The 15,179-nt window shown below is 43.2% G+C and overlaps 1 protein-coding gene across 1 annotated transcript in view; it reads right to left on the bottom strand.

Moving 5' to 3' along the window:
• The window catches only part of DNAH8 (dynein axonemal heavy chain 8), a 230,915-nt gene that overhangs the window by 28,371 nt on the left and 187,365 nt on the right, over positions 1-15,179 (bottom strand). The window contains exons 82-85 of the mRNA XM_038761016.1: positions 13,302-13,504; positions 12,813-12,886; positions 7,077-7,229; positions 4,185-4,340 (exon numbers count right to left, since the gene is read on the bottom strand). Coding sequence (XP_038616944.1) covers positions 4,185-4,340; positions 7,077-7,229; positions 12,813-12,886; positions 13,302-13,504 — 586 coding nt within the window. The remainder of the gene's footprint in view (positions 1-4,184; positions 4,341-7,076; positions 7,230-12,812; positions 12,887-13,301; positions 13,505-15,179) is intronic.

Genomic DNA, 15,179 nt, shown 5'->3' with positions numbered 1-15,179 from the left:
CCAAGCCCTCTTTTCCTTTCCTTCCACTCCCTTCTGCATCCCCCTGACTTGCTCCCTTTAAAATCTCCCAGCTCCACAGCATTTATGTCCATATTGGCCATTTATTTACTTATATTAACATCTGTTCCCCACTCTAGACTGTAAGCTCGATGTGAGCATAGAATGTGTCTGTTAGATTGTACCCTCCAAATGCTTAGTAGAGTGCTCTGCACACATTAAGCACTCAATAAATACGATCAACTGACTGATGATCTTGTATCTACTTCAGCACTTAGTTCAGAGCCTGGCACATTTTAAGCGCTAACAAATGCCATAATAAATCATATTTATTGAACGTCTACTGTGAGCAGAGCACTGTACTAAATGCTTGGGAGAGTACAATATAACAGTACTGGTAGACATTTTCCCTACCCACAAGCAGCTAGCCCTGAGTCACCTCAGTGGGGCTTATTCTGGGCTTGGCTCCCCAGTGGAATCTTTGGCCCAGTTACACTGTATTACTATTAATAATAATAATAATAATAATGGTATTTGTTAAGTGCTTACTATGTGCCAGGCACTATACTAAGACTTGGGGTGGATATAAGCTAATCAGGTTGGACACAGTCCCGGTCCCACGTGGGGCTCACAGTCTCAATCCTCATTTTACAGATGAGGTTAACTGAAGCCCAGAGAAGTGAAGTGATTTGCCCAAAGTCACACAGCAGAGAAGTGGGGCAGCCGGTTTGAGAACTCATGACCTTCTGATTCCCAGGCCCGTGCTCCATCCACTATGCCAAGCAAGCCTAATACTGTACTCTCTCAAGCACTTAGGACAGTGCTCTGCACATAGTAAGCTCTAAATAAATACCACAGATAGACTGACTGAGAGGAGGGGGGAAAAAGAATCCAATCCAATCCAATCAAGAGAGGCCCCCTGACAATGTTCAACCCCGTTCCAGAATATCCTGGAAGAGGAGCCATTCCTTCTGGAATTTCTCTGATGTAATGTAGAATTCTCCCAAGACTGTAAGCTCCGTTGTGGGCAGGGAATGTGTCTGGACATTGTACAGTGTAACTGTACACTGTTATATTGTACTCTCCCAAGCACTTGGTACAGTGCTCTGCACACAGTAAGTGCTCAATAAATACAACTGACCGACTGACTACCCACAACAAACAGACCACGGCTTTGCCCCAATCTAAACTAGCAGTCAGGTTGAGAGGGAGCCATTAACCAACATAACCCTGGCATTTCCCTCTTTCTCCACTGCCCAGGAGACCAGTCCACTAGATTATAAACTCCTTGAGGGTAGGGATTGTGGCCTACCAACTCCGTTGTATTACATGCCCTTAGTCTCTTAGTGCAGTGCTCCGCCACCGTGAGCACTCATAAAAACCAAAAAAACACTGATGTATTGATTGACTGAAGACCAGGCCAAACTACAGCCAGAAAGGGAGAGCTGCTTGAGGAGAAGAACCACGGCCTTTCCCAAGATCAAGAAAAGTCTTAGACCCTCCTAGCATAGAAACCTAGCTGGTATCTTTTATTTTCTTTTTACTTTTCTTTTCTTTTCTTTTCTTTTCTTCTCTCTCTTCCCCCCCTTTCTCTCTCTCTCTCTCTCTCTCTCTCTCTCTCACACACACACACACACACACACACACACACACACACACACACACACACACATATATATATATATATATATATATATATATATATATATATATTCTGACCTGGGAAACCCTGCCTTTGAAAGCCCCCCACGCTCAAAATGAAAAGTTGGAATCCAAGACACCAGTTATACAAATGGATTAATTTCCTCACTTGCCCCTACAGGAGGTCTTCCATCCCCACCCAAAAACTTACTAATTGGATCACTCTACCCAGCCATTAATCAGAGGAAATAAAGAATAAAATCATTAGCAGAAAATACAAGGAAATCTTAAGCCAGTAAAAATAATTTCCATGCTGTAAACTGGCTGGAGCTACAGGACAACTTGCTAAAAGCAAACGAGAAATATCGCAAAATGATGTTCATTATCAGAATTCAGGACTGTAACTCTATCATTTCTCAGAGAAATAAGATTCAAGGTATGACTCACATTGTTTCGTACTGACTCGGAGGAAGAAATACTGTTAATTTACTAATATCATTTTCGGCCTAACCTTAAGTGTTTTTCTTAAGATGCATCTACACAAGCAAATGAATAGCAGAACAGTCTCCCTTGCCAGACAGTAAACTCCCTGAGGGCAAGACTCATATTTCCCCACGTACTGTACTCTCCCACGTACGCAGCACTATGCTCTGCACACAGCTGACATTCCATAAATATGAACGAATGATCGATGATCCCGGTAAAATAACTTGCCATTGAAGAATTAGTAGCCTGAATTACCTAGATTAACTGCCAGCATTGATTTAATTCATGGAATAATCATCCATTTTCCAATTCTCTTGGCCTGCATAGACCCAGGGCTTAATAGCTACTGATGAGGCTTTTCCACTACAACACTTACTGTATGCATTAGAGCCTAGGTGTTGCCCTGTTCATTCATTAAAGACATATATCCCAATAAGTACAGGAAAAATCGGTGATTCATCCTCCCTGGTACTGCTGAAATATACTGTTTGTAAATTAAGATGGAGCAATAAATTTGATTGTAACCAATCCAATAATAAATCCCCTAGGCTAATGGCGGACTGAGGAACTTGAGGAGGAAAACAATAAGGGGCAAGATATTTTTTTTCCTGAGTCTTTTTTCCTACTGGTTTTAGGCAGGTCACAATTACTCCCTCTAGAACCACACATGGACAGAGCCCTCCCTGTAAAGTTCAGCGTAGGTTGGCCATTTTAGGACTCCTCTGCTAGGCATTTTGGAACTTAGGAAGCTGGAAAACAGAGGGTCTGCCTGATCTTACCAAAATATGCCTGGCTCTGGATCAGCCTGATTCGATGCCATTGGATCCACGAGACCGTAAGCTCATGGTGGGCAGGGAATGTGTCTGTTAGCTGTCATTTTGGCCTCTCCCAAGTGCTTGGTACAGCGCTCTACACACAGTATGTGCTCAATAAATATGATTGAATGAATGATCAGGCCCCACAGGGCTCATGGACTGGGATGGACTGGGATGGTCTGGCTAAATCTCTATCTCCCAGTCTCTAAATTCTCCCCTGACACAGGCCTTGGTTAATCTCTGGATTTCAAAGATCTCCCTGGGAAGCCGCCCTAATGAATCCCTGCGGTCGTTTCTTAACGCTTAAAGAATCATTAGAAATGCCGGCTGCCTGTCTTGTGAAAGTTTAACTCTGTGGCAGACAGTGGTTGCTGGAAAGGTCTGTCCTCCAAAGAAAGTAAGAGAGACATTCTTCTTCCCCCAGTAAACACAGGCAAGATTCCCTTCAATCCATCCATCAATCAGTCGCATTTATCAGGAGTTTACTGTGGGCTGTACTAAACGCTTGGGAGAGTATGATACAACAGAGTTGGGAGATACGTTCCCTGTCCCTTGCCTGTTTTTTTTTTTAATCAAAGTTGGCTCTCTGTTCTGTGAGTTGGAGAATCAATTAAGATCAATGCACAGTGCAGTCTTGCATTTAAGATAAAATTCAAAGTACAAGAAAAATCAGTGATTCATCCTCACTGGTACTGCTGAAATATACTGTCTGTAAACTAAGATGGAGCAATAAATTCGATTGTAACCAATCCAATAATAAATAAATGCATTTGATAAGCATTACTGTCTCTATATGGTGCCAATTTGTACTTCCCAAGCGCTTAGTACAGTGATCTGCACATAGTAAGCGCTCAATAAATACGATTGATGATGATTGATGATTACGTCGTTTAGTCACTAAGTGAATGACCAACCTATAGACTGAACACCCTTTAGATTGTAAGCTCACCGTGGGCGTGGAATGTGTCTGTTGTTGTGTGGGACTCTCCCAAGCACTTAGTACAGTGCTCTGCACCCAGACTCTCCCAAGCACTTAGTACAGTGCTCTGCACCCAGTAAGCCTTCAATAAATATGACTAACTAAAAACTATGAAGATTAAGCAAATCAGCGCGACCTACAGCCTAAAACCGCTGCCAAACACTAACATAAAATTCACGTAGCAAGAAAGATCCATATCTATTTAGTCCCATTTTGAAACCAGTAGTGTGTTTTACCTAAAAAGCAAAACTACTCGGCATACATACCTGTACAGTGGAGTGTAAGAAAGCCACCGTATAAAGCATAGGCTTCCACATGGGCAAATTGCTTATATCCAGGAGGTCTTGATTGATTCCGGCAAATGTTCTTTTCAGCCCTGCCCGAACACCTTGGGGTGGCTCATTTGTGAACTTTATCGAAGTCTGTCGTAGACATAAATCCAAGATGTTAGTACAATTTTTAACCAATATAAAATAAAAAGTCAAAAAGGAGTCACTACAACAGCAGTAGAAGAAGTGTGGCCTAATGGATAGAACGCAGGCCTGGGAATCAGAAGGACATGGGTTCTGATCCCGGCTCTGCCACTTGTCTGCTGGGTGAGTCACTTCACTTTTCTGTGCCTCGGTTCCCTCCTCCGTAAAATGGGGATTAGGACTTTGAGCCCCTTGTGGGATATGGACTGTGTCCAACCTGATAAACGCGTATTTAGCCCCGCGGTTAGTACAGTGCACCTGTATATATGTATATATGTTTGTACATATTTATTACTCTATTTATTTATTTTATTTGTACAAATCTATTCTATTTATTTTATTTTGTTAGTATGTTTGGTTTCGTTCTCTGTCTCCCCCTTTTAGACTGTGAGCCCACTGTTGGGTAGGGACTGTCTCTATATGTTGCCAATTTGTACTTCCCAAGCATTTAGTACAGTGCTCTGCACATAGTAAGCGCTCAATAAATACGATTGATGATGATGATGATGATACAGTGCCTGGCACATAGTAAGCACTTAAATACCATAAAAGGCAGTAATTAAAAGGTATTTAGAGAAGCACTGCCTTTGGATTTGCTCCCTTTCGTCGGCCCACAGCACTTATGAACGTATCTGTAATTTATTTCTTTATATTAATACCTCTCATTCATCCATTCAATCGTATTTATTGAGCGCTTTCTGTGTGCAGAGCACTGTACTAAGCATTTGGAAAGCACAAATTGGCAACAGATAGAGACAGTCCCTACCCGACAACGGACTCACAGTCTAGACCTTTCTCCCTCTCTAGACTGTAAGATCACGGGACCATGTCTACCGGATCCCCGGCGCTTAGTACAATGCTCTGCACAAAGTAAGCGTTTGATAAATACCATCGATAGATCGATTGACTGGAGCTGAAATCCAGCTAACTTTAAATTAATTCACTTGAATACTTAACGGCTTTATGAGCAGTTGGGGGTTATACGAGCTGATTACTCTCTTCTTCTCGGGTTGTTGCAAACCCCGGAGGAAGGGTCTCTGCAGTTTTTTTGCAGTGAAAGAGCGTACTGCTCCCCATCTTACATTTGGCTGGAGGATCCCCTCAAAGGGACTTTTTACCTCGGCCCATACTCAGCCAGAGAGCCCAGAAGAGGTGGAGGCCAAGTTGGCATTGTACAAAACTGGGAGCTCACCCAAGCAGCTGCAGAGATTACCAGCTCTAAAGGAAAAAAATGGTTGGAAGGGAGAATTAAGGAGAGGGAATAATAATAATTGTGGAATTTGTTGAGCACTTCTATGTGCCAGGCACTTCACTAAGTGCAGGGCTAGATACGAGTTTATCAGGTTGGACCCAGTCTCTGTCCCACATGGGGCTCACGGTCTCAATCCCTGTTTTACAGATGAGGTAACAGGCACGGAGAAGTGACTTGTCCAAGGTCACACAGCAGATAAGTGGTGGAGGCGGCATTAGAGAAGCAGCGTGGCTCAGTGGAAAGAGCCCGGGCTTTGGAGCCAAAGGTCATGGGTTCGTATCCCGGCTCCGCCACATGTCTGCTGTGTGACCTTGGGCAAGTCACTTAACTTCTCTGAGCCTCAGTTCGCTCATCTGTAAAATGGGGATGAAGACTGTGAGCCCCCCGTGGGACAACCTGACCACCTTGTATCCCCCCCCAGCGCTTAGAACAGTGCTTTGCACGTAGTAAGCGCTTAACAAATGCCATCATTATTATTATTAGAACCCATGACCTTCTGATTCTCAGGCCCGTGCTCTATCCACCACGCCATGCTCCTTCTCAGAATGGAAAGTCTTCTTCCCTCAGACTTCTAGGTCTGCAGAAAATTCATATTTTATTACTACTGTAGACTACAAGCTTCCTATGGGCAGGGTATGAGTCCATTAATTCTGCCGTATTGTACTCTCCCAAGCACTTAGTACAGTGCTCTGTACATAGTAAGCGCTCAATAAGTATCACTGATTGATTGATTACTTGAAGAATGCATAAAGTTTGGCCGGGCAGATTTCGTTAAAATCAATCAATCGTTTCATGCCATTTATTGAGCATTTACTGTGGCAACATGGTCTTTCAGACTAACGCTATTTATTGAGCGTTTATTGTGTGCAGAGCACAGTGACAGGCAATATGGACTTTTGGATAATAATAATAATAATAATAATAATAATGTCATTTGTTAAGCGCTTACTATGTGCAAAGCACTGTTCTAAGTGTTGGGAAGGTTACAAGGTGATCGGGTTGTCCCACTGGGGGTTCACAGTCTTAAGTTGGCTTGTACTTCCCAAGCCAACTTGTATTTCCCAAGCGCTTAGTACAGTGCTCTGCACAAAAGTAAGCGCTCAATAAATACGATTGATTGATTGATTAATCCCCACTTTACAGATGAGGTAACTGAGGCACAGAAAAGTTAAGTGACTTGCCCAAAGTCACACAGCTGACAATTGGCGGAGCCAGGATTTGAACCCATGACCTCTGACTCCAAAGCCCGTGCTCTTCTCCACTGAGCTACGCTGCTTCTCTACTGTGGATTAATGCTATTTGCTGAGCATTTCCTGTGTGCAGAGCACAACAAGGAAGGGCAGTATTGACTTTCAAACTGTCAATATCCCGGATCATTTTATTTCCATTTGCACTTCTACCACCGCGAAGACACCAGACAGACTGTAACTAACCTGTAACAGTGTGATTGGAAATTTTTCATGCGCTTCAGTTGTTATCCAGACTCGGAAAGATTCATCACAAACTTCGGTGGCAAGAATTGTCTCCAGCAATTCATCCATGAAATCCAGACCAAGATGACAATTTTGAAGCAACACCCAGCCACCCTGCATCCGAAAATTATTTATTATTCAGTTCTGACGCGCTACATGCGATTTGTTCCAATCAAAGGATGTACCCACACAAATACACAAGTACACTTTTTGTTGCCCTCTGCCTGGTCGCAGTAGTTATTCTGGATAAGCAGACTGTGAGCCCGCTGTTGGGTAGGGACCGTCTCTATGTGTTGCCGACTTGTACTCCCCAAGCGCTTAGTACAGTGCTCTGCACATAGTAAGCGCTCAATAAACGCGATTGGATGAATAAGCAGATATGTTAAAATTGAAGGGTTTTTATGATTTTATAAAATACAGTCCTTAGCGACTGAAAACTTGAAACTGAGGTAAAATAGGTGCAAAATGTCTTTCAGGAGGAAGGGGAACTAACATTAAAATGCAAGAGTGATGAAGATAATATGAGTGCCATCTAATGGTATGAATAAGTCCTTCTTGGTTCTAGGGGTTTTACTGTTTAAATAATCCAGCCAATAACGCAGAAACTTAAAGTCAGAGGAATCTGCCGTGGTAAAAAAACCAAAAAAACCCAGGGAAGGGTAAAACACACGGGGAGAGGAAGGCAGGTGCAAACCAGATGCAGCCTGACTCACAAATTTTGATCCGTTAGATGCAGTTTTATCCTTGAATTTTTATCTGTTGGACCCTGAGGCCAGGCTCAGCCCAAGCAGAGGAAAATCGACCCTGGTTTGGGCCAGCTTTAGATCTGGATAAAATGGCCCACCCATCCCACTTTGGCTGTCTTGCCCTAGACTATAAGCTCGTTGTGGGCACTGTACAGGCCTGGACGTCAACAGGCCCTGGGTTCTAATCCCAGCTCTGCCACCTGTTCGCTGTGGGACCTTGGGCTAGTCGGGCCACTTCTCTGTGGCCTCAATGACCTCATCTGTAAAATGGGGATTAAGACTGTTAGCCCCATGTGGGATGTGGACTGTGTCCACCCGGATTAGCTTTTATCTACCCCAGCACTTAGTACAGTGCCCAGCACATAGTAAGCACTTAACCAATACCATAAAAACAAATAAAAAATTCTGTTGTACTCTCCCAAGTGCCTAGTGCAGCACTCTATGCATAGTAAATACTCAATAAATACCACTGATGGACTGATTGCGTTTCTAGAGAAAAATATTGCCTTCATTCATTGTTGCTGATACTGTTAACATAATGATGGTATTTCAATCAATCGTATTTATTGAGCGCTTACTGTGTGCAGAGCACTCTACTAAGCTCTTGGGAAGTACAAGACAACACATAGAGACAGTCCCTACCCAACAGTGGGCTCACAGTCTAGAAGACTGTGTATTTGTTAAGTGCTTGCTCTGTGCCAGGCACCGTTCTAAGCACTGGGTACTGTTGATGTTGATAATGATGGTGCTGACCTCCATTAATGTTTTCTGCAATTTGCTAAATAAATAACTGTTTTCCTGATGTGCACAGGACAATTCCGTCCACACACACCCAACACTTTACTGCAAATACATAGGGTGACAGACTAGGCGATGACTGCAGATCAGGAAATGACAGAGAAACGGGATTCCAGTTCCCCTCTCTCCCATCACCCTTTCCCAGGGCCAGGTCCGGCTCGAGTTGGTGTCACTTTTGAAATGGGGGCAAGACACCAGGCCAATAAACTGTCCCGAAACCACAAAAGAGAGCCAAGCACTCGCTGGGTAGAGGTGTTGGCCAGCATTAGTATCGCCACTCCTCTTTTCCGAGCTGTTCATTTCGGCATCTAGCTAGACCTCTCCCTCAACTCTCTCACTTCGACCTGTTCCTCTTGCCTGGAAATCCCTCTCCTTTCAATCATATTTATCGGGTGGCCACTGTGTGCAGAGTACTGTATTAAGCACCTGGGAGAGTACAATAAATTGGCCGGACAACAGTTTTCCCAGTTTCGGACCCCTCCTATAGTCCTATCTCCACCAAGAAGTCAATTTCCAACAGCCCACATTGCATCAGCTTGACCCACGGCATATACGTCGAGCCTCAGCATTTGTGTCTGCCTGACCTAGTTATATCATCCTGACATACTCAAACTGCTCCCCATGGCATTCCTTTTTTTTTCCCATCCTGTTCCTTCTCAGGCCCGTGCTCTATCCGCTACGCCATGTTGCTTCTCAGAATGGAAAGTCTTCTTCCCTCACACTTCTAGGTCTGCAGAAAATTCATATTTTATTACTACTGTAGACTATAAGCTTCCTATGGGCAGGGTATGAGTCCATTAATTCTGTTGTATTATGTACAGTGCTCTGTACATAGTAAGCACTCGATAAGTATCGCTGATTGATTGATTACTTGAAGATTGCATAAAGTTTGGCCAGGCAGATTTCATTAAAATGTCAAACTGACATACTCAAACTGCTCCCCATGGCATTCTTTTTTTTTTTCCCCCATCCCGTTCCTTCTATTGGTAAGTAATTTATGCCTACGGTCTCTCCCGATAGATAATAAATCTTCTGAAGGCAGATGTTTGCTTTTCTTACTGGTGTACTCTTTCAAGTGCTTGGTACAATGGAACAGCTTGGTCTAGTGGCTAGAGCATGGCCCAGGAGTCAGAAGGACCTGGATTCTAATCCCAGCTCCACCACTTGTCTGCTGTGTGACCTTGGACAAGTCACTTCACTTCTCTGGGTCTCAGTTGCCTCATCTGTAAAATGGGGATTAAGACCGTGAGCCCCATGAGGGACAGGGACTGTGTTCAACCTGATTAGCTTGTATCTACCCCAGCACTTAAAACGGTGCTTGACACATAGTGAGCACTTAACAAATACTATTTTTTTTTACAGTGCTCTGCCCTCACCAGGAGCTCAATAAATGCCACCTTATCCTCCATTAGATTTATTATCACCTTGGTGTACCCTCCCCTGCTAACTCCTCCTCTGAAGGCCCAAAATCGAGCCAAGATTTTTGCAGATTCTCTCCTTAATAGCCCTGAGATCTAACCGGGCTTTATTCTGTTGCAAAAACATCAAAGTTTGAGAACCACAAGAATAGGCAAACCGCATAAAGGGCGAAAATATTCCGGGCCAAATGATACGGTACTCTTTAGCGCTTAGTACAGTGCTCTGCACACAGTAAACGCTCAATAAATACGATTGATTGACTGATTGATTTAGAAGCACTTTTCTTCCTTCATGACATAAACTCAGTACAACTTTAATGTTCAGGGTTCTTGTGCTGAGAAATGTGTGAATTGCTCACTTTGTCAATCAATGGTATTTACTGAGTTACTACTGCATGCAGAGCACTGGATTTAGCACAGCGTGGCCTAGGGGAAAGAGCAAGAGTCTGGGAGTCAAAGGACCTGGGTTCTAATCCCGGCTCCACCGCTTATCTGTTGTGCGACCTTGAGCGCTTAACATCTCTGTAACTCAGCTGCCTCATCTGTAAAATGGGGACAAGGACAGCGAGCCGTATGTGGGACAGGGACTGTGTCCAACCCAATTAGCTTGTATCTACCCCAGCGCTTAGTATAGTGCCTGGCACATGGTAAGTGCTTAACAAATACCACAGTTATCATTATTATTATCACAGATGAAGCACAGCATTAGTACCTGGCCCTCAAGAAGCTTACAAGCTAATCCGGGAGATGCACAGATGGGCCGTAGTGCATGTCAGGATGAAGTATCAGACTAAATAAATGAATCGTGAAATACACACGAATATGTGCTGAGGATGAATATAAATATGTAAATGATAAAAACTGGGGTGCTGGGAATCCATCGTGGAAACCTTCCTGGAGGAGGTGAGGGTTTTTTGGCACTGAAGTGATGCACAAAGAGCTGAGACCTCCATTTAGGTGTTTTCTACAGATGGACTGACAAAAATAAGAAGTTGAAGAAGCAACGGTATTTAAAGAATTAATGTAAAAGGTTTATCACTGGAATTGGAGGGAATCAAAGAACTACGGTGCAAGCATCTCAGTCCAACAAACCTTTTCATTCACGGGAATAGACTGTATATACGGAGGTAGTTTATACTTGATATTTGTTGAAGTTAATTAAGCAATAAAGATTGAGGCTCTGGGCATTTCTGGGGATTAATGACCAGCTGGGAGAAGTTGATGGTCCAAAACAAAGCCTGAGCCCATTAACCTCAACTAGTCATTCATTCCCAAGGAATATGTGGCACTGGGGCTGTAACTGTTATTATTAGATGAAAATGTAACACATAAACCTCTAGGTTTATTTTATTTTTGTAGAGTGTAATTTCTTGGTGCATTTTCAATTGATGTGTACGGAGATTTTCTAGAGAATTAATGCCCTGTGTATTTATTATGTGTCGTGTGATGCATTTTCACGGCATTCAATTCAGCGCACGGAAATTAAAAAAAAAATCAATACCAATTTTGGAAGTTAACTTTCTGGAATTTGTTTAAGTGAAATGAAGTCATCATTAAATGCAAAAAAAGAAAACTGCAGTTAAGGAAAAAAAGCAAGTTTAACAGTTCTGATCCATCATTCTCTAAATACTCTCTGGTCAGGCTGAAAAAGTGAAATCCCAGGAGCGTTCAAAGCCCAGGGTTCCGCTCTGGGAATCAGGAGGCAGAACTGCCAACCCAGCCATTCTCCGTCCTGAGACCGGAATTTATGATTCACGCCGAGAGAGTTTTGACTGCTTTGATTGATTTGATCGAATCAGATGATTGAACCGTGTGGAAAACCTGACCCTAAATTACCACTAAAAGTGGCAGTAATGGTCACTTATCCAGACACACCCTAAATCAGAAAAATCCCTAAACTGCGTTTCTCAGAATCTTTAATGCACAGGATTTCACAGAACAAATGTCACTTATACTATGCCTACACTAGCCAGTTGAGGTGGAAACTGGTCATCTACACAATTCAAGCTAAAAAATTTATTTGTGCCTGAAATATCTAGCTCATTGAGGCAAATGAGGTGGCTTCGGTTCTACATTCTTGTTAATGTAGATTTAGCCACAGACATCAGCATAAAATAGGGAAGCTGCACATCCTAGTGGAAGGGCCTGAGAGTCAGAAGGCCCTGGGTTCCAATCCTGCTCCACCACTTGCCTGCTGTGTGATCTTAATAATAATAATAATGGCATTTATTAAGCTCTTACTATGTGCAAAGCACTGTTCTAAGCGCTGGATTGGTCAAGTCACTTCTCTTCTCTGTGCCTCAGTTCCCTCATCTGTAAAATGGGGATTAAGACCATGAGCCCCAAGCGGAAGATGGACTGTATCCAACCTTACTTTACTTCTACCTAACAAGCGTGTAGTATCCTCCCTAGCAAAGGTAAGTGCTTAACAAATGCCATTAAAAAAATACAGATCAGATGTAGCTTTTTAGATACAGTACGGCAACTCTAACTTTGGTACCCCAGATTTCAGTGCTGTGGTGGTCAGGGTTGTGAGCAAGTTCCAATTCTCCCTGGTTCTTTCTTTTCTTTCACGGTTAGAGTGAAGAAGGAGAGTACGACAGATAGAATCAAGCAAAATCCGAGAGAGGAGAAGAGTCAGATGACGCAGTGGCTTTTTGATTTCCTCTTAAATTAAATAAGAGAGGAGAGAGAGGAGAATAGGGGATGGAGAGAGAGAAGGACGCAGTCAATACCTGCTGCATGGACATCTGGATGAGCTTGCGGGCGTGCACTTCTTGTCCCTGACCCATAGAGATAGTCCTGCATTCTGTAACACAACACCAAGGCTGGTCATTAAATAATACGGCCGTGGGGACTATTAATCATTAATAATGATCGGTCCCAATCTAGCTGGACTTGGGTCGGAGCTCTTTCTCCCAGCTCAGTGGAACAGGGTAAAGCCAGGCCGTGCAATACTGGCTAAAAATTTTGCGTCGATTGATGGAGAGAGGGCAACTTCCACGCTCCTTCGAAGGCACGTGGGGAAAGATGCATCCGTATTCTCCCTTACCGTCTGCCTCTACCGAAGCACTACCCCTCTCCCAACTGGGAAGAGAAGCAGGACCTATGTTTATTATTGATTTCTCTGATTATATGAGGAACTTCCTAGACATTAATTAGCCTCCAGGGGCAAGCAGATTTGGGAGTCAAATGTTCCAAGGTACAGGGATTTATCGTCATACCCAGTTTAAGCTTTTTCGCCAGGGCATCGATCTGAATGGTGGGGTCAGAACCCATAGATAGGAAGCATATGAGAGGGGTTCGAGATTCACTTTCTTCCCACGTTTTCTCTAAGTTTAAGATAACTGGTTCTGTATATCTCTCTTCTAGAGAATCAGCGATATATTTCCTTGCTTGGAAGACAGTACGATCTGGACACCAAGACCTAGAAACAAAACAGAAAGGAAACTTAAATCCCCCCTTGCTCCCCACCCCCCTCCTTTTTTTCCCTTTAAATTCTCAACCCTTTCAGGATAATTTTACTCTAAGTGTTAAAATGGACTGGGAGCAGACAGGGCAAGGGATAGAAAAATGATTTTCCCTCCTATCCCAAGAGCTTAGTTCAGTATTCTGTATTCAGGAAAGAGCACGGGCTTTGGAGTCAGAGATCATGGGTTTGAATCCTGGCTCCACCACATGTCTGCTGTGTGGAGACTTCTCTGAGCCTCAGTTCCCTCATCTGCAAAATGGGGATTGAGACTGTGAGCCCCGTGTGGGACAACTTGATCACTTTGTATCCCCCCAGAGCTTAGAACAGTGCTCTGCACATAGTAAGAGCTTAACAAATGTCATCATTATTTATTATTATTATTACTACCTGTATATACCTGCAATTTATTTATTTATTTATTTATTTATTTATATTAATGTCTGTCTCCCCTTCTAAACTGTGAGCTCATTGTGGGCAGGGAATGTGTCTGTTGTTATATTGTACTCTCCCAAGTACAATATAACACACAGTAAGCTCTCAATAAATACGACTGAATAAACCCAAGGAAAATGGCTTTGTCTGGGATCATTCTGTGATAACAACAACAACTGTGGTACTAAGTGCTTTGACAGACTTTTTTATCTATTTATTCATATTAATGTCTGTCTCCCCCTCTAGATTGTAAGTTTGTCGTGGGCAGGAATGTGTCTGTTTACCGTTATACTGTACTCTCCCAAGGACTTAGTACGCAGCTCTGCACAGTCAGCACTCAATAAATACGATCGAATGAATTGGATACAGTGCTTTGCACACAGTAAGCGCTCAATAAATACGATTGAATGAATGAACGAGGTATACTGTTTAAATTGCTTCCATTGTTTGTAACTCTCCAGTTTTTGCTGCGTCTGCTCTTGCCCACTTAGTTTGAGAGCCCCTTGTGGGTCAGGAACCATGTCAGAATGGTTCAATTCATATCTATTCCAGCGCTTAGTACAGTGCCTGTGACCAAACAAGTGCTGAGGAAGGGCCATACTCAATCAGCCACTCCATCTGCTCATTGTGGGCAGGGAATGTGTCTGTTATATCGTACTCTTCCAAGCGCTTAGTACAGTGCTCGGCACACAGTAAACGCTCAATAAATATGACTGACTGACTAGCTGACTTTGCTGTCCTAGGCACTGAAAGGAGGTACTGATGGCCCACTTAAAAAAAAAAGTTATAAAGGACTTGGAAACAATCTTGGGCTTTAAATTTAACTCTAATCTGGAATCCTAGTATTTTTGTTCCTTTTATAATTACAGAATCATAAAATTTCAGCCCCTCTCTTTTTTAACGGTATCTGTTAGGCACTTATTATGTGCCGGGAGGCAATATACTAAGCACTGGGGGGAGATACAAGCTAATCGGGTTGGACACAGCCCATGTCTCACATGGAGCTCACAGTCTAAATCCTCATTTTACAGATGAGGGTAACTGAGGCACAGGGCAGTTAAGCGGCCTGCCAGAGGTCACCCAAGAGGCAAGTCGCAGAGCCGGGATTAGAACACAGGTCCGCTAGCCCCCAGGCCTGTGCTCTTTCCATTACGCCCCGTTGCTTCTCTCTGCCTTGCTTAAGGGAAGCAGGCTTAAA

The sequence above is a fragment of the Tachyglossus aculeatus genome, chromosome 19 (genome assembly GCF_015852505.1).
Source record: "Tachyglossus aculeatus isolate mTacAcu1 chromosome 19, mTacAcu1.pri, whole genome shotgun sequence".
Taxonomy (NCBI): Eukaryota; Metazoa; Chordata; class Mammalia; order Monotremata; family Tachyglossidae; genus Tachyglossus; species Tachyglossus aculeatus.
The sequence above is the reverse complement of the archived record's forward strand: the minus strand, read 5'-3'. Positions and strand labels throughout refer to the sequence as shown.